Genomic DNA, 18,461 nt, shown 5'->3' on the forward strand with positions numbered 1-18,461 from the left:
AAAAAAAAGTTCATTCACCTAAGAGTTAAAGACAGACACCTATGAGAAATAACTCCATTTTTTAAAAAAAGGATTTTATTTCAATGAATACAAAAAACACTTTGTTAAAAGTCAAACAGTGGATTTCCAGCGTACTGAATTAGAAATGTCAGATTGTAGAAGAAGTCATAGATCAAATTCTGACAACCAAATCTCAAAGCTGAGCATCAGTGTCTTTGATCAGGATTGCCGGGGATGAATGAATGTCGCAAATTTTTAGAAGCTTTGGAAGATTCTGATCCCCACAATGACAGATACTAGTAGTTAGGGTAATTCCTGATTGAATCGACAGGCAACATCACACCGAAGGTCCTAGTGCTCAATGCATCGTGTTTAGCTTTCAGCAAAACACCATGGGTCATGTCAAAAGTCAAGGAAAAGCAGCCTGATAAGATGGACATTAGAACCGGACTCAGCGACGATGGTTCAGATGTCGGAATGATCAGGCCAACAGCACAAGAGTAAGTGTGAGCAATGCTTCTGATGCTGATGGGAGAAGCAAGACAACACAGGAGAACAAGTGCAGGATGTGAAGAAGATGGCTCAGTAGGGGGAGAAGGAGGCACATGAGAGGGAGGAAAGGGAAGGGAGAAATTGTGCAACTATACTGTAATGTCAAAGAGAAAGAGAAAAAATGGAATGTAAGAAACTCCACTTTGATAGAAACGAAGAGCAGCTTTGACGGACTCATCTGTGGATTGGATGTGGTGTGGGAAGGAACCAGGAAAGATTGGTCAACTCAAACTTTTCAAGCTTAAATACGGTAAGGAAAAATGGGGCAAGAAACACAGAATAATGACAAAGTTAGGATAAAATAATTTGAAAATCAGAATTACATTATAGATTAGGAGGGGGCTGGAGAGATGGCTCAGCCATTAAAGGCTAGGCTCACAAACAAAAATATAGATTAGGAGGGATAATTGAGCTAGCAATAGCAGGAACTTTTCCATGCTATGCCCAGACACCAAATCACAGATCCAGGAAGTTCAGAGAACAGCAATCAGAATGAAGCAAGAAAGCTCCATGTAGTTTATCATCCTCAAACTACAGAGAATTAAAGATGAAGAGGAATCTTTGGACCAAACCTGAGGATGTTAAAATATGCCTTGTATTTAAAATACTAGGAATAAATATAAAAAATTTATATAAATAAAAATTGCAGCAAAATTCCCATCAGAACCCTTGCACACCAGAAAGGAACAGTGTTATATAGTGAGAGAGCTGTAAGACAAACCCACCAGTGCAGAATTCTTACCCAGTGAGAGCTTGGGGGAGCAGAGACTTTCTCAGCAAGTCAAACAAAAATGTATAAAATTCATCACCAATAAAAATTTCCTGCAAGAAACACTATAACGGACTTTACAAACAGTTGAAAAAAAAATGTTGTATCATTAACTATAAAGGGAGAGAATCAGAGAAAGAAAAAGCAAAGGTAAAAGAAAATATTTTATTGACATTTAAGTTTTATTTTTAGTTATGTGGGTATGTGTCTGTCCCTGCGTGGGTATGTGCGCCTGAGTGCACTGGGGAGGAGGCCAGAAGAGAGCATTAGATCCCCAGAGCTGCAGTTACAGGCAGTTGTGAGCCACCTGCTTTGGGTGCTGGGGACCAAACTCTGGTCCTCTGGAAGAGCAGTACATGCTCTTAACCACCAAGGCGTCTCAAGGTCCTCCAACGAAAGTATTTTATTTTCCTTATTTTTAATTTATCTTGAAATAACTATTTGTCTAAAGAACTAATAGCAATAGTATATAAGATGACCATAGCATATGGATCAGTAAAATAAGTAACAACCATATCTTAAGGAATGGGCAAATAAAATAAAAAAATTCTAATAAGGTATAATAAGGGCCAGTGAGATAGCTCCATAGGTAAAGGCCTTGGCAAGCAAAGCCTCAAAACCTGAATTAAACCCCAGAACCCACATAAAGGTGGAAGGAGAGCACCGACTTCGCGAAGTTGTCCTGACCTCTGCACGTGTGTCATGGCACAAACCTGCTCCTCCGCGGCAGTTTAACATTTTTTAAAGGTGCCTACAATGCATAGGAAGTGACATAGCATAAGCTGAAGGTGGATACAGAGTATAGAGTCGTTTTGAAAAGTATAGGGTCAACATTGCATTGTACAATGTTAAACAATAGAATGGCACGGAGTAAGAACCGAGCACCGCTTCTCCTGCATCTCACTGCGCGGTTTCTGGAGAGCAGCCATCGCTAGCGACCTACCGTGCACCTGCACGCAGCTTGGAGCAGGCTCACTCCGTGCTTATTTTTTTTTTTTTTTTTTGGTGCCTTATTTTTCTTCACTCGACACTTTTAGGGACATTCTTCTTTGCGTATTTAATAGAAGGATACCAGGTCATGCTGGGAAATCTCTCGGCTGTGGATGGTGGTACAGCCAGAGAAAAACAGCGCACGGAGAAGACAGCCGCCAGGTGGGGTGCCCTTGTTGAGGGTGTGAGTGAAGGAGGCTGGGGTCTGAGCAATGCTCCTAAACACCTGCTTTAGGATTTGTTAATTCACCTCTCTTATCTCTCTGAGTTGGCTCTTGTCTCTCAAAGCACAAAGCTTTGTGCTGCTTGAACTGGCTTTTTGGAGCCCATTCTCTTACTCAGCCAAGATATAGTGGGCAGGACCTTGGTCCTACCTCAAAGCCGTATGATAGACTTTGTTAACTCCCCATAGGGAAGCCTTACCTTCTCTGAGGAGTGAATAGGGGTGTGTGGGGGGTGAAGGTGAAGGGAGCAGGAGGAGGAGAGGGAGTGGGAACTGGGTTTGGTATGCAAAATTTCAATTAAAAAACAATTTTAAAAAAAGAAATAAAAAAGTTTTGTAATGTTTTAGTGAAGCCCTTTGTGTGTGGTGATCCACTAGGAGTCTCTCACCTCTACTGGAGTTAGAGTTAGAGGCAGTACAGACCTCCTCCACGGGAATTCCTTGGGAGGACTCTAGTATTGCTGGAGGTCCGAGTTCTGGACAGAACGTGGGACCAAGAGAGGATACAAAGTCTCCAGCTGTCAAAGCAAGGAACAGCAAGCATACCTGGAACTCAAGGGCAGGATGGAGGGCTGAAGCTGAGCAGAAAGAAAGTGGGGTCTCTTCAGCAAATAAAGGAGCCACCCAAGCCCTTAGGGCTGGATGTGTAGAAACAGCTGCTCCGCGGGGCCCTCGGATGTCCTAAAGCCTCTCCTGCCCCCCCCCCCCACTTCAGAGAGGCGTTGTTTTCCGTGGGCGTCAGCCAAATTACAGTGGGGTTGACAGCGGTTGTGCTTCCATGACGTTGCTAGGAACAAAACAAAACGCTCAGCTCTCTGTGCTGGGAATCCTCACCGCCCACCACGTCACAGAGGGGCAGGACGCTAGCGCACCACATAGAAAAGGCATAAAGGCAAACACGGCCTGGGTAATTAGTAGCTTCAGGTTTCCTGGAAAGCACATGGTTTTTGATTTAGCGGGTTGACAGGAAATAGTCTAAATCACTCTTTGCCAAGCAGAGGGGTGCTAGAACAGAATTAGCCAGCTAATTCTGTATTTTCCCAAAGAACTGATAGAGCCAGATTTTTTTTTTTTCCAGGGGGGATTTCCAATCCAACTTTCAATTTGTGTTTTAGACTTTCCACACACGGATCTGCAGAACAGTTGTGTTCACTCTGGAGAAAGTAAAGGAGCCTTAAACCCACAATGTACTCTCTCGTTATAATTTTAACATTGGAACATCACCAAAGCCGGTGATTGTACCAACCCTAGGATATTTTTGAAGACTATTTGTTTCTAGAGCATGTCGTTTTACTTGTGACATCATGGGAAAATGTTGAATAATTAACAAGGGTTGGGTTTTGGGAAATCTAAATGGGCTGACCGCAAGGCACCTGTAGGAAAGAATTCCGCTGCCTTCTTGAACAAGGGTCTGCTGGGACTTCCTGTAGTGTCCTCTCCCGCCGAGTGGAAAGAGAGAGGGGAAGTGGTAGTGTCACGTGACAGCAATCTATTGAACACCTGCTGGACACCACCCACTCGAGACTGATCTCTTCAGTCTTCTGTGGTTTTAGAGGAGATCTTTTGGGACTGGGCTTTACTCAGGTGCTGACTATTGGAAGAGGCCCCCACAAGGATGACATCCCCACAGTGAAGACGAGCTTGTCCTGTGTATTCCTCCCCTTTCCTGTTATGAAATCTGGAAGGTAGAACAAATTAATTACAGAGAACGGGTCCGCCCCCTTCTAGCCTCTTCCCAGTGGGATGGCTACTCGCTGACCTGGCCCAAGGAACACAGTCACAAGTTGAGCAAGGGCTGGCCTTCGTTTTACCTCCACCCAGTTCTCCTGCTGTGTCTCTGATCCAGCTGGCCTGGCACAGTGGCTATAGAAGGCACACAGGGAGGGAAGCCTGACATCCCCAGTGTCTCTTCCCTGAATGCGCCTGAGTGCCAAGGGGGATGACCTAAGTCCTGAGCCTCGTTTTTGTTTTGGTTTCCGTTTCGCGGTGTATGTTGGATTGACACATCATAGATGCATTTATTTATGGGATGCGGCATGATTTCGAATACAGTCAAAGCAGAGTGATTATCACATTAATCACCTTGAATGTGCTACGGTTTGGATGTGAAATGTCTCCCACGGGCTAATGTCTTTGAACACTTGGTCCTCAGCTGGTCCAGCTATTCTGCGAGATCGCAGAACTTTTGGGAAGTAGGGTCTGTTCTTGGAAGAGGACGAAATGGAAAGATGGGCATAAGAGGTTGGGAGGGATCTCACCTCTCTGAGCCCCAGCAATGCCAACATGAACAGCAGGAGACACGGCTCTACTGTGCCCCCTTTTACAACCTGGAATCCAGATAGCTTCACTCTCCTCCACACTCCAAACTGGAAATGGCATTGTACTAAAATGCAAATTGAGCTAAAATTAATATACTTCTCTCCCCCAAGGGCATCTAATCCAGTTCCTGAAGCAAAAAAAATTACATGATTTTATCCTAAAAAGAAATAATCTTTTAACTTAAAAACAACTGAGCCTCCTAAGCGCATGTCTTTGTCCCTCTCCATTGTCTGTGAGCTGAGTTGTACACATTGGCCAGGTCTTATGATGTAGGAATGTACTCAGAACACCTCAATGGTCGAAGCAGGAAGTGTGCAAGTTCAATGTGTCAACTGCTCAGTAAGACTGTCTCAAACAGCCCAAAGGGACCAGGGATGCAGTTCACTTGCCTAACGTTTGTGATGCCCTAGGTTCAAATCCCCGTTAAACAACAGCAAAAATGATTGTGTATGTGAGTATTATTATATTATGTATCTTTTCTTTTGGTTTTTTGAGATGGGGTTTCTCTGTGTAGCTTTGGAGCCTGTCCTGGAACTCATTCTGTAGACCAGGCTGGCTTCAAACTCACTGATATCTGCCTGCCTCTGCCTCCCGAGTGCTGGGAATAAAGACGTGCACCACCACCACCCAGCATTATATTATATATCAATTCAAAATTAATTAGTCAAAGAAGAAACAAAAAAAAATCAAGGAATTGAATGTATAACAAATACTGTCATGTCCTCTCCCACCAGAGTAAGTTACTGTTTTAATACGTGCAAACCATTGTATGATATAGTTGCCGGATAGAAGCCAGTTTTTATCTCATTGCCTCCAGTCAACAGCAATCACAATGTCTTAGTATCGTGTAATCATCAGCTAGGTGATCTGATAGACCATGCTCAAACTTTCAATGACTCAGCCTGTGTTCTCTTACCTCAGAAATCAGGGGAAAGCCCCCATAAGGGCCCTGAGTACTGTAGATATCATAACTAGTGTTACCATTAATCTTGATGCTATGTACACATTAATGAAATGTTAGTTGGGAATGCACATGAAGCAGGCTGTTGTGCCTTGAATAAGAAATGTTCCCCACAGGCTCGTATATTTTAACAGTTGTTCCCTAGCTGTTGGCACTGTTTGGGAAGGTTATGGGACCCTTAGGACAGTGGTTCTCAACCTTCCTAAGGCAGTGACCTTTTAATACAGTATCTCAGACTATGATGACCCCCAATTGTAAATTTATTTTCGTTGCTACTTCATAACTGTAATTTTGCTAATGTTATGAATTGTAATGCAAATATTTTGGAAGACAGGGGTTTGTCGAAGGGGTTGTGACCCACTATGATTGTCACCTCTGTTCATTTTGATCAATATTTTTCTCACAAATATTTGTGATGTTTCTATACACATATATATGTATTCACACACACACATATATATTCACTTAAGTTTATTATGCCTTCTTGGTTAATTAATAGTATTAATAGTATTTAGGATACATGCTTGAGTATGTGTGTGCGCGCGCGCGCGTGTGTGTGTGTGTGTGTGTGTGTGTGTGTGTGCAGATGCACATACGCATGTACTCATGCAGACAACAAAGAAGGACATCTGGTGTCGTGTTCTATCGCTCTCCATCCTAATCCCTTGATGCAGGGTCTCTCACTAAACCTGGAGCTGGGCTGGTAGTGCGTAAGGCCTAGTGATCCTTCCATCTCTGTACCCCACAGAGGTTACAGGGTCACGTGTGATCCACACTCTGATTTTTTTATTTTTTTGTATGTGGGACTAAGGTTCTGAGCTCAGGTCCACATGCTTATGCTGCAAGTGCTCTTATCTTTGGAGCCATCTCCCCACTCCTATGGTGAGTATTTGATATTTAGAAATGGTCCACTTCATCTCTAGAAAAACTGTTTATTTTGATATTCTGATTTAATATGATCATACCAGTTCTCTCCTGCCTGATGTGTTCTATAGTTTTCTAATTTACATATATATAATATATATTATATATAATATATACTTGTAGAAATAACATAATTGTACTTTGGTTTTTTTAAAATACAATTTGATATCTGTCTTTTAATTGGAGTATTTGATCTGTTTTTATTTAATATAATTATGTATAGAGCTGAGATGAAGTTTAACATTTTGCTATTTCTGTTCCATTTGTCACATTTGTTTTTGGTTCCTTTGGGTCTTTTTAAAACTAAGCTAAAGGCAGACCAACTGGATCAAATCTAGACTTTTCTTTCTTACATTTTGTCAGGATTTTCTTTTGTTCTTCAGCGGGATGGTTGGTCGAACACAGTCTGGCCAACAACTGTGGAAAGTAAACCTTACCACAGTCATAGAAAAAGACCCATCCACACATGGCGCGCCCCAGTTCCCCCAGGAGATCCAGTCAGTGTAACTCACTGCTATACAATGTGGCTAAGGTCCTGGCTGGCATTAAGACTCAAGCTCTTTTTTTGGCCTGAAACTCAGAAATACTTTTCTCCTTTTTGTGTTTTGGGAGGGTATTGAGAGAATGAACCCTGAAAACACTGATGTGGGGTGGGGGTTGAGGCAGTCTCATATCTCCCAGACTGCCTTTGAGATCTGATTGCTCTTCTTTTCACAGACAAGGGCTGGCATTATAGGTCAGCACCAGCACATTCAACTACAGTTTAATTTTTTTCTGATATTTTTCATCACTGTGGGATAAATCTGCTTCGTCAATCATTATGTAATAAAGCTTCCGAGTCCATCAACCATTTTTATTATCAAGGAGTCCAACTCGTTTGGTTTAATTACAACATGTAATCAACAGCCAACTTAATTTGGCTCTGCCTCTCTCTCTCTAAATGTCATTTGTTTGGGCTGTAACTTAGCTTAGCATAATACAGATTTACAAAAGCCTCCGGTGACATTTTTGAAGATGAGACTTGAATCATCACCTGTCATCCAGGCTCATCAGCTTGGTCTTATTTATGTTGTTGTTTTCTCGGGGTTGGAAGGAGAGGTACGGACTGAGTTATTTATTGGTCTTTAATCCAGTTGGCTTTGGGAACATGTGGAAATATACAAGCAAGTTTAGTTTTATGCATCTGCAAACAACTGTTTATCACTCTGGAGACTGAAATTATGGCTCATTTTTAGTTGACAAAAAGAGAATATAATTCAAAAAAGTATCCAAATGGAACTAAACCTAGAAGGAGGACTAGGAAGCAAGAGGCTAGCGGAGAGGGCGGAGAGGAGGGTTAGAGGCTTTGGGAGGCCAGATTTGGAAGGAAAAGTCAAGCAGGCTGTAGTTTAGGAGAACTGAGTTGTACCTCAAGGTTTGGCTCTGCTGTGAGCCTCTGGACTGGTTTCATCTGTCAGTCAGAAGTACAACAAAGAAAGAACAGGAAAGAGTCCGAGCAAGGCCATGCCCAAGGGAGGTAGTTGGGAGATCTCTTTCCCAGGTGGCTCAGAGTGTGGATAAGTGGCGGCTGTCCCATGCCTCCTTTAAATGGACTCTCGGGCTACTGGACACCTGCAGTCTTCCGTCTCTGTATTTCTAAAATGAAGACATCAATGAAACCAACCATCTAAGCCCCCAAAGTTCAAGACTTGAGAAGGGTTTTTAAGGTTTAATCCGGTGTTAGGAGTTGGAAAGTTCTTCCTGCTTCGTTACATTCTACAATACTTCAAGAGACAGTGAATCATAGCAACAAATGTAATTATGTTAATTTCATAGCATCTTGTTGGATCCTTCTGTGTGCTATATGAACATATAGAAGAGTAAGAGGTCATGTGTGCCTTTGAAAAGAAACAGGAAAATCAGCCAACTGTCAGCCAAAGTTGAATTGGATCTCTTGGGATGGGTTGAATTGAGTCAACGTGGGATCCTGGCCATAGTTCTGAGGGTACCTTGTGTGACATTCACCCTCAATTTCCTCAACCCCCAAATAGCATTAAAAATGTATCTTATTAGTGCTTGAGATTGTTTATTCAAGTCACACATGGCTATGTTGGATATGAGGAGGCTATCTATGAATGATCTTAGTCTGCCCCTGTGGAACATATACACTGGTTGGTATTGTGGCTGTTAGTCCTGTGGGTCAGTGTGACAGGATGGAGAGACAGATGGCCCAGTGCTTGTTTTCTGTACCAGGGATTATGGGGGAATCTTCCAGGAGAGTGAAGAACTTCTAAGAAGCATTTAAAAGGTTTGGGGTCACATGCGTGAGAGATTTACATTGCTATGCCTAACCTGTGGATGCAGCAGTTAAGCAAAAAGAGGAAGTTTGCAACTTACAAATGCACGCTGTTGAAATACTTTGGGATCCAGAATGAGCCCCTAACTCATGATTGGAACTTAAAATTTAAACACAAGAATTTTCAGGAGAGGCAGCCATGCCTACCATAAATGAATAGTTAAAGAGCTCAAGTCATTTTTTTTGGTATACAAAATTGGATTGCAGAAGAATTATGGTAAAAAAATCCACATGCACTGTTGTATTATTTGTGACCATGGTCATTGAGACTGATGTGATTTCCATAGTAACTGAACATTATCTGAACCCCTGTGAGATAGAAGGCACTATGCTAACCAAACCTTAGGAAGATGTCTCCACCTCTTTCCTTAGTCACCACTGAGACTCCTACAGTTTCATGGTGAGGGTGCTTGTTACCATTGTCTATATAGTAAGAACATGGACTTCAGAACTGTTGCATTACCTGCTGAAGGCCACGCTGTGAAAAAGCATATTTGCCCAAGTTCCCATGTCATTGTCTCAGTTTGCAAAGTCCCCTTTCTTTTGACTCCAAGATCCACAGACCGTGATGCTTCAGAAAAATAGAGTTGCCTTTCTCAATTGCCCTTCACAAACCCGGTGTGCAGAGACTCCTGTTTCTCTTGATTGCAAAGGACCCTCTGCTGTGATGGAAGGCATTTGAGCATTACCAGCGGCTGATGCTGGATCTGGGTAGCCGAGCATTGGGAGGAAGGGCAGAATCCCAACTGTTCAGCTCCTGAGGATTTGAATCAGGCAGGGAGATGGAGATGGCTCCACTCACACACACACACACACACACACACACACACACACACACACACACTCACTCACTCTCTCTCTCTCTCCTTTTTTTTTTTTTGAGCTAATTGTCCCAGGAGTCTGAATAGAGAGGGGAAACATCTTATCCCAGAAAGAAAGAACGTCTGTGGCAGCAAGCTCCGCTGTCCTGCTTAGCTTTTTTTCTTTTTTTTAATCAGCTTAACACAAGGTAGATTCATTTGGGGAAATGTTACCACAAGATTGGCCTGTGGGCAACCCTGTGGGGCATTTTTCTTGGTTAATAATTGATGTGGGAGGGGGGGCACTCCACAGCAGATGGCGCCACCCCTAGGCAGGTGGTCCTGAGTGTATAAGAAAGCAGGCTAAGCAAGCCATGGGGAGCAAGCAAGCCAAGTGTTCCTTCAGGGTTTCTTCTTCAGTTTCTGCGTCCAGATTTCTGACTTGAGCTCCTGCACTCAGTGACCTGCCTGTGGCACTTGTGAGTCACATACACACACATGCAAGCACACACTCACATACCTGCATGTACATGATGATGTGAGCACACAAACATGTACACACACATACACTCCAAACATACCAATTTTAAAAAGTAAATGAAATGTTTTCTCTCTGGCCAGGGTGTCTACAATAGAAGTGAAGAACAGAGGCTACCGAATGGTCCCAGGGTGTGATGTCATATTGATATTCAGTCCTATAGGATGCTTGTGATTGCTTCTGGGGCCAATTTTGTCTTGTATTGTTTGTGGGGAAAGAATTTCAATGTTGTTTAAAAAGATAAAAAGCATTCTGAAATTCGTTTAAACTATAAAAAAACAAAAACAAAGGTAGGGACTCACGTCAACTTGGGAAATGGGTATTTTTTTTTAAAAGAAACTGGTTATCTTTAGGACTGGGGCTGCATAATTTGGCAGAACATTACTTTGTTTAGTTTTTCTTTGCAGGGCAGGCCATATGTGATATCCTATGTATAGAACACAAGCCATGGCTGACGCCAAAATTATTCTTGCTTACCAACTCCATCTCACACATTTCTGAAATGCTTCTAAGGCTTCTGCCACCAGGCTTTGTAGCATCTGGATATCTTTTGACACCAAGGGGAAGTTGATGGACTTTATTTCACTTAGAGGGATTACCAGATAATTTTCTTGTCTGCGTTATTAGCTATTTCAATGTTTTGCATCGTTTTGTTGAGAGTATACCTTCCAGAATTCACCAGAAAGCACCTGCCCTTCGATCAAAATTTATCTAAAAATAATAGCCCTCTTTCCAACAATGCCAGAAATGTATGCGTTTTCCCAAAGCCTCATTCTTGGAACACATTCGTTGTTCACTGCCTTTCTTGGAAGAACCATTATTTGAAGATAAAACAGTAATTTGGGGGAAGCTTCTAGAACACAAATCCTATGATAATCTGCCCTTGCATGCTCATCTCTGCTCTATATCAGCTGCCAACTTATGGGAGACAATAAATATTTTTAAACGAACAGAGGTAAGTTTATGTTTATTAAATACTACATACTTATTACAGAAGCTTTGAGAGAAATAGAAAAATAGGAATGCAAAGAAAAGATTACAGTGCTTAGATAATCACTATTCATGTTTGCATATTTCTCTAGACATAGATGTTTATATATTTATTTTTACAGCATACTGTACATAGTTTTCTAATAGATATACAAACACTTACTTCTAATGAATCTAGTACATATGCCCCATGGCATCAAACATTCTGACCTCCCCATTAAGGATGGATGTACATTACTGCACTGTGGGAATGAGCCACCAATGATGTAGCCAATCTCACCGGGAAACACTGCCAAGACAGCAAGCTCCTATTTCTCGGCACTTCAGGAACATGTGACCTACAATTGCCAGAGAGCATCCACAGCCAGAACTGAATGAGCGGTGCTCAAGTCTAAAACCACAGGGACTGTCAATCAACTGTAGAATGCTTGCCCGGCACGCAGCAGGCTTTAGGTTCGAACACCAGCACTACACGTTGGTATTCTTTAATGTCTCAAAGCATACTTTCTGTTTCTTGATGGATCAGGGACATTCTAGAATGATTTTCTTTGTAGATGTAAGCTCCCTTGCCCTTAGAAAAGTTACAGCTAGCTATGCCATGGTGTTAAAATAGACATAAGAAGGCAAGCATGGAGAGGCGTGCCTGCAATCCTCACACTTGGGAAATGGAAACAGGGAGATCAGGAGTCAGAATTATTCTTGGCTGCATAGGAAGTTTGAGATCCAAACAGTCTATACCAGGATCAATCTCAAAGAAGGAAAGAAGGAAGGAAGGAAGGAAGGAAGGAAGGAAGGAAGGAAGGAAGAAGGAAGGAAGGAAGAAAGAAAGAAAAGACAAAATAAATCCAGTCAGGGGAACCCCAACTTAAACTTAATTTCCCCATTGCTACCCTAAATGATCTTCGGTGACAGGAGAAAGAAAAATTTATGGGGGCAAAAGTCCTGGCAAGAGATCAAGACCAAACATCCCAGTTCTTTTATTTTCTCACTGTGTCTGAGAGAAGAGGTTCTCATTTCAACCCCCACTCTAGATAGCATGGACCGCAGGGACTATGCTTTGGAGACCAGAAGTTTCTTTTCGAGACACACTGATGCCACTTGTCAAGAGAGTAAGCTATTATTTCTCAGACTGGATCTAACATTCTGTACTTGGGACTCACGTTAGGACCCAGCTCTCCTGCTGACCGGGATGAACAGAGGCAGCATTGATCATTCATATTGTAATCATATGACCGGTGGGGACTCAACACTTGGTGGGAGGCTGTAAAGTTAGCAAATGAGGATTCCCACTGGGTGGCAGCGAACCTGCCCTGACCCCCCATATACACACCATGATAGCCCATATATCTTATGACAAATTACAAGCACTCCGTTTGGAAAGTGCCATAGAGCAAATTAAAGTGAACTTCTCATAGCTCACACCTGCTACTGCACACGTTCGGTTGACTTTGAAGGTAACCCGGCTGCATCTTGTCTCTAGGGGGGAATTTCAACAATAAAGTGTTTTAGATGATCGGTATACACTTTTGTGAAACCAATTTGGCAGCCTGAAGTGAACGTGTTCTGTAACTGTGAAGGTGAAGCCAAGTGATATCTGGGACATGTTAAACAGCTAGTAATTTGCTAAATACTTTCAATCTATTTATGAAGACATTTTATTTAAAATATGATGTTCTTAATAAAATCTTAGACTCAAGAGTTTAACCTTTCTTAATAGAATCTAATACATGAAGAAAAGTCTCACTGAGGTCAATGTGAGGTCATAGTTGATTGGCCTGGATGAAAGAGTCATTGATTGTTCCAGGTTACTCACGAACAATAACAAGATTTGGGACTTGGGGGTTTGAAGGATGATAGCAGGGACTGGGCCAGAGAGAGACTGCCGAGTCCAGTCTTCCCAGAGAAAACCTGGTTTGTCCTGAGACACAGGATCGTTCCCCTTAGCATTTGCCATAGCACATGATCTTAGAGGGTCGCGTAGGAAACCGGGGAGAACAGTCGTGAAAAGAGGTCTGTGCTCTGCGTTGCCCCTACGAGCCTCCCACGACGATCCTCCGGCTGATGGCTCCTGGCAGGGTGTAGATGAAGAGGACCAGGAAGACGATGAGGATGAGCAGAATGAAGGCGATGATGATGTACTTCTTGTAGTTCCGCCAGATGAGGTGGTACAGGCATTTGAAGAGGCTCACGAACCACGAGAAGGAGGTGTCTGGGCGGCTAGGGAAGAAAGCAGGGAAGGGGTCATGTTCAAAACCCAGGAGTCCCAAACTCCCAAGGAACACTTCTTATACTGTCTTTCTGAGGACCCATGGGAGAAGTCTAAGAATAGGGATGAAAGGCCATTCTACAGTTTACCAAGTGGTCCACAATGACTCCTTCCTGGGGTTAAAGGTTACTCTGAATAAAACCAGAACCTCATTAGAACTCAGCCCAAAGGCCACACCCTCCATCCCCCATCTGTCCCTCTATGACCAGCTCAAGTCCACCTTCTGCATGAAATCTACCCTAACCACCTCAGTCCATCAGGACCCCCCCTCACTCTGAGTTCCTGCCTCACCTTGATTGGCCCTCTTTCTGAGCATAGTATATTTGTCTACTATATTCTCATAACTATTTTATGAGTCTCCTAAAGAAATGGAGAACTTCTGGAAGATAGAGCTTATGCCTTATTTTTCTTTTGTACCCTCCAAAGTATTTTTTCATTTTTATTTATTTATTTTTAAGTTTTTTATTATTTAGAGGATACTTTATTAGTTTTTGTAATCAAACCCACGTAGATAAGACCTTACATATTTAATACAGTGAGTTACCCCTATACAAATGGGAAAAAATTAAGTTCAACATATCTAGACCAATATGGCTGTTAATTTCTTTACAATGCCAACTCAACATGGCAAACTGGGATACCTTTTAATTTATTTTTTAATTGAAAAAAGTTTCTCAGACCAATAGGATGATGATAGTTCTCTGCCCCAGCCTCTCCCAGATCCTCCCTGCCTCCCCAGCCATGCCCTTTCTTTCTTTATTTAGAAAATAAACAAAAAAGTTGAGCCAGAATAAAACAAAGAGAGAAAGAAAGAAAGAAAAAAAGAAAGAAAGGAAGGAAGAAGAAAGGCATGCACAGAAAGCCAGCCAGCCAGCCAGACACAAAATCCATAAAAACACAAAATTGGAAACTGTAATATTACAAGCAAAAGACCAGTAAGACAAAAAAAAAGTTCAAACAAAGCAATACATGACCAAAAATTCTACAAAAATACCATTGAGTTGGTTTATGTTGGACATCTTCTGACATTCATGGGCCTGCCCTGAAGTGTGGTTTATATACCCAGTGAGGCTCCACTGGAGAAAACTACTTGCTCTTTTGCAAGCAGGTATCACTTGTAGATGGCTTCTTGGTTAGGGATGGGAGCCTGTGTCCACTTCCCCCTCTCAGCATTGCAACCCCAGTTTTGCTCGAGCCTGTGCAGACCCTGTGTGTGCTGCCATGGTCTCTGTGAGCAACGTAGGTTGAAATGGATGCTTCAATGAGCAAGTTGGAGATAGTGGGTAACTAAACACCCATTATGTTTCTAACGGCATGAGAGGTATAATACGGGTGCAGAGGGGATCCTGCACCCTGGGTCTGGGGAAGAGCGGGGGCAAGCATAATTCCAAAAGTCATTTTATACACTTATTTCCTGGACATTCAGTTTTTAATGGGTACGCAACCAAGAACCAAGTGCAATCAAGTATCATTATTTTTCTAAAAATTCTGATTCTGGGCATTTAGTTTTTCAAATAATGATGTGTCAGAAAGAAAATGTTTTCATCATTAAAAAAAGAAAAAAAATGGCAAAATTAAGTAGGATTATCTGCTTGTGTCGTGGTGACCAAGTGGATGATGGATGGGCACAAGTCAATCTGGAATATTGTGCTATTCTCAAAAACCCTAACTGGAGCAGCTGTAACAATGAAGCAAAAGTTTCTGATCAGGTGTGAGAGGGTTAAGTCAATCCTGTCAATTTGGTTAGAGAATCGCTAAGCCAATTCCCATGCACGTAATTGAGGGAAAGGAAGGCTGGCTAGACACATTCCAGGTGCCTATTACTGCCCCTCTGCAAACAGTCTGGGATCTTTAGGGCGTTTTTCAATTAGAGAGACCATAAACTCCACAGGTTGGATGGCACTAACCTGACTCCTGAGTTCTCAGTGTGGTAACAGGAGATGTCGGGGTATTAGAAACCCCAAAGGGCTGCAGAGGCCCTGCCCTTGCCCCAGGTTTCCCACTACAGCCCAATCATACTCACTTGGGCTTGGCCAGGGGCTCGGGCTCCTTCCGGGCTTTTCCAACAGGGTTTTTCTCGGCTTCTTCTGCTGTGACCAAGTGGAACTCAGCTTCAACCTTGCCCTGCACCAGACAGAAACACCAGTGTCTAATCACACAGACCTGTTGTGGCAGAACCAACTCTCCCAATGTGCCATCATATCCAGGATTACCAGCAAGTCTTTTGAGAAGTATCTGTGGGTTTTGGTCCTGGGAGAAACCGTCTTGTGGGGGAAATCATAAAATCCGCAGGTGGGGCTGGAGAGAGGGCTCAGTAGGGAAAGCATGAAGACTTGAATTCAGATGCTGTTCACCCACGTAGAAGCCTGTTCAGCATACATAACTCCGGTAATGAGGACCCAGAGACAAGCAGACCCCAGGATCCCACAGGACAGCCAGTCTAGCTGAAACTGCAAGTTTCAGGCCGAGTGAAAAGACCTTGCTTAAGGTAGAAAGTGACGATGAAGACACTCCAATGTCAACGTCTGCTCTCTGTGCATGCATACCTGGGCACATGCACCTGCGCACATGTGTGCACACACCTGCATTAGCCGTGCACACCATCACCACCACAGAGGCCCGTAATGATACTACCGCTGAGTTTTGTGTATGGAAAGGGTTCCACGTGTATAGACAGATATATAGACACAGATATCCTGCGTGGACCACTCTGGTATCATTAATATGGGAATAAGTAAGAATAATAATGATAGAAACTGCGCGGTCATCAGAAAGGTAGCTAACGACTCGAGTGGCAGGCCTCTTGTGCCAACTACTTCCTTTTCCATCAGTTCTCAAGAGGATATTGGTGGCTGTGACCCTGAATTTTCAGAACAGTTTCTCTGTCACCCATCATTTATTGTGTGTGTGTGTGTGTGTTTGTGTGTGCATGTGTACATGTGCTAATGGTATCAGAACTAACCTTCTATTTTAGAACCACCCCCTCCTCTACGGCAAACAGCCCCTCTGATTTGGAAGTTGTGATGCCAGGCGATTCTTTCAAACACCATGGTAAAGTTATTGACGGTGATGTAAATCCTGGACTGGAAAACTGCGGTGCAGAAATCAAGTCATTCTTTCTTGTTCAACTCTGCGTTCACTACATGGCAGGTCCTCTGTAAGCCAGTGCCGGTTCAGGCTCTGGGGACTCTGGTTTGCTGGAACTCCTGCTCTTAGTGGAAGAGACTGTTCTCTCCTCCTGCCTCCTTAGATCGTGTGCACTGAGGTCCGAGGTGATGTGACAGGGAGGGGGCAGTGGAGCTGGCAGGGGACTCAGGCATCATAGAAGCATTTTTAACAAATGCAGTCTCTGTCACAGCTTCTCTCTTGGGGTCACACGTGGACTAGAGATTATACGACTATTTGGTTGGTTTCTTATGCCACTCTACCATGTCCTGTGATTTAGAAATGTCTCTTAACTACATGAATATGTGTAGTCTCTCATTCCCATTGAGAAATTATGGCAACCAATGACCTACCTGCAAAGTACTCGGAAACATTTTAAGACTATAGGAAATAAATAATATATAGCTTCTATATGTTAGTCACTCTTCTATACAATTATCAGCATATACTAATATACTGAATAGCTCAAATTGCGGTTGTACATCTTGCCTCTGGCTCATGGATTCTATTATCTCTGGGTCTGTCTCGAAACGAAGCAAGCTATTCTTTCTGTAGCTGGAGACCCAAAGCCAGAGATCAAACAAGGTTTCCAAGGATGTACATACAATAAGCCATCCAACTAGAATTTGAATCCTGGCTTGTAAGACAGAAAGACTCCTGATATTTCCATGGTAAGGAACTGCCTGGCAACTTACCCATTCATTTATTAGATACTGGATTAGAAGGTTTAAAATGTTCTCCTCGGATAATTCCATAATCTCTTCGTGATCACCACCTAATGGTGCTTGCCTCCTTGAGTCTTGATTTCCCCGTCTGCCAGACACTCTAGAGTGAGCTGACTGTAACATCTAGGATGTGCTAACGGCAGAGTTAGGGCTCTGGGGAGCTCCTTAAGACTAGGTGATTGGAAGAAAGCTAAGAAAGCAGCTTAAAATTCATGGCAAAGTGAGTAATCTCATTACATAAGCAGTGCTTTCTTCCAGGCCTCTTTCATAGGCGGCCTAAACTCTGTTGAGCAGTGTTATGTTCTAAGAACTCCATCCAGCTGCTCTAATTTGAATGAGAGTCATCTTGAGAGGTGCTAGCCAATTACTGAGTTCTGGAATTCTTGGAACAGGGTGGAAATCAACAGGGAACACTCAGGATGAGGGTAGAAGAACCATAGCAGCCTTTTTATACTCTACTGCTTAATAATAATAAGCTCAGCTCAGAGCTCTGTAAGCTGATTGGTGTTCCATACGCCTACAATCCATTTAAAGTACCCAGAAAAGCAGACAGCATTTCCGTGTCCATGCTGCAGACAAAGAAAGCTTGGAGATGCTTGCTAATCTCTGTTCCAATGTTATGATGTGCATCCTGTGTCCACTCACTTCATGACTGTTTGTATGTCCAAGTGACTCCTTGCTGAGAAAAACAGAGAACTTGGAGCAAAGTTCATGGCAGGAAGGAAAGAAAGGCACAGATAAATAACATGGCTCTTTGAATGACTAAGAGATGCGAGGTGAACTGAACTCAAATTATGAATTCAGATCTTGGGGCTCTCAATCAATCTTTGGGTCAATCCAAAGCAGCACTAAATGTTCTAGTATTCAGAAATGTTATTAGTATTGTGTGTGTGTGTGTGTGTGT

General features: G+C 42.8%; 1 protein-coding gene and 1 long non-coding RNA gene across 2 annotated transcripts in view; both read right to left on the bottom strand.

Annotated features, from left to right (window-relative positions):
• The window catches only part of LOC101983711, a 7,963-nt gene extending 4,717 nt beyond the window's left edge, over positions 1-3,246 (bottom strand). The window contains exon 1 of the long non-coding RNA XR_258426.2: positions 3,081-3,246. This is a non-coding gene — a long non-coding RNA (uncharacterized LOC101983711). The remainder of the gene's footprint in view (positions 1-3,080) is intronic.
• A 9,786-nt stretch (positions 3,247-13,032) lies between these two features.
• The window catches only part of Fer1l6 (fer-1 like family member 6), a 112,806-nt gene continuing 107,377 nt past the window's right edge, over positions 13,033-18,461 (bottom strand). The window contains exons 39-40 of the mRNA XM_005354617.2: positions 15,691-15,791; positions 13,033-13,618 (exon numbers count right to left, since the gene is read on the bottom strand). Of these exons, the coding sequence (XP_005354674.1) occupies positions 13,432-13,618; positions 15,691-15,791 (288 nt within the window). The 3' untranslated portion in view covers positions 13,033-13,431. The remainder of the gene's footprint in view (positions 13,619-15,690; positions 15,792-18,461) is intronic.

The sequence above is a fragment of the Microtus ochrogaster genome, chromosome 15, assembly GCF_000317375.1.
Source record: "Microtus ochrogaster isolate Prairie Vole_2 chromosome 15, MicOch1.0, whole genome shotgun sequence".
In the NCBI taxonomy this organism is placed as follows: Eukaryota; Metazoa; Chordata; class Mammalia; order Rodentia; family Cricetidae; genus Microtus; species Microtus ochrogaster.